The 1,131-nt window shown below is 44.0% G+C and overlaps 1 protein-coding gene across 1 annotated transcript in view; it reads left to right on the forward strand.

Annotated features, from left to right (window-relative positions):
* Positions 1-717: 717 nt before the first annotated feature.
* Positions 718-1,131, forward strand: part of LOC104501432 (serine/threonine-protein kinase Nek9-like) — a gene marked incomplete at its 5' end in the record, with an annotated part of 11,273 nt that continues 10,859 nt past the window's right edge. Inside the window, 2 exons of the mRNA XM_010145242.1 lie at positions 718-823; positions 942-1,119. Of these exons, the coding sequence (XP_010143544.1) occupies positions 718-823; positions 942-1,119 (284 nt within the window). The remainder of the gene's footprint in view (positions 824-941; positions 1,120-1,131) is intronic.

A 1,131-nucleotide genomic window follows, 5' to 3' on the forward strand; every position in this document is an offset into this window, starting at 1 on the left:
CGGGACTGACAGCTCTGGCGCCGCTCCGGGAACGGCCCGAGGAGCAAGCGATGGCTTCGGCCCTCGGTGTTAACGGGCTCAGATTTGGGGGTTTGGCACGTTTGAGCGCCGCCAGTCCTTCCATCCCAGAAAGTTTCGTAGAGAGATGCGAAGAGTGTCGTGATGCGAATAGACTCTTCATTTCCCTATGTTTTATTCCAGTCAAAGAGGACATGGGGGCATCTCACAAGGGTAACTGTCTTCTGTGATCAGCATTTCAGCATAATCAGGGCAAACTGCCCTAAAAGCCAGTCCTGCTGTTGCTCCCTTCCAGCTCTGTCGTCTTTGTGCGTTCTCTTTGTCGAAGGAAAGTGCTGGACTGGGTTCCCAAGGGAAATTCCACTGCTTTTTTTCTGGGGGAAGGCCACCCTGAGGCATCACAGCTCAGGCGGTTTTAAGTGAACGCTCCTCACTTAACAGAGGTGTCTGACTACGTGAGTGAGCTAACAAGAGCAAACTAAATTTGTTTTAATTACCTTGATTTTTTTGTTGTTGTTCTTAATACCTGGGTATTTGTAATGGCTTATGGTCTTGTACAATATCCTACAGTTAGAGGATCGGAACTATACCGTTCTCCCTTTATTGAACCAGAATATGTTTAGTCTTTATTGAAACAAAACAAATTATGTGTCTTTCCCTGAAAACCTTGTAATGTGTTTTGATTTCTTTATTTCAAAGTAAGTACTGGCCGCTAGAAGGATGGTTTCAGGCCATTGCTATTCCTAGTGGCAAACAGAAAGCCTCAGAACATACTGTTGTGAAGAATCTTCACAATCTGAAATCTGTAAGAGGCAAGAAAGTCTTTTTACCCTTTCCTGAAATTTTAATTTCCTGCTATAAAGGCACATACTGTTCTCTTCATATCAGTGTGTTATTAATTAAAAGGTGTTTTTATGTTTCAGGATGACTCACTTGTAGTATGGAAGGAAGTGGACCTGACCCGGCTGTCAGAAAAGGAACGTCGTGATGCTTTGAATGAAATTGTTATCCTTGCCCTGCTGCAGCATGAGAACATCATCGCATACTACAATCACTTCATGGATAACACCACTCTGCTGATAGAGCTGGAGTACTGTAATGGTGAGATCCCTA

This window comes from Buceros rhinoceros, unplaced genomic scaffold (assembly GCF_000710305.1).
Source record: "Buceros rhinoceros silvestris isolate BGI_N320 unplaced genomic scaffold, ASM71030v1 scaffold47891, whole genome shotgun sequence".
Classification (NCBI taxonomy): Eukaryota; Metazoa; Chordata; class Aves; order Bucerotiformes; family Bucerotidae; genus Buceros; species Buceros rhinoceros.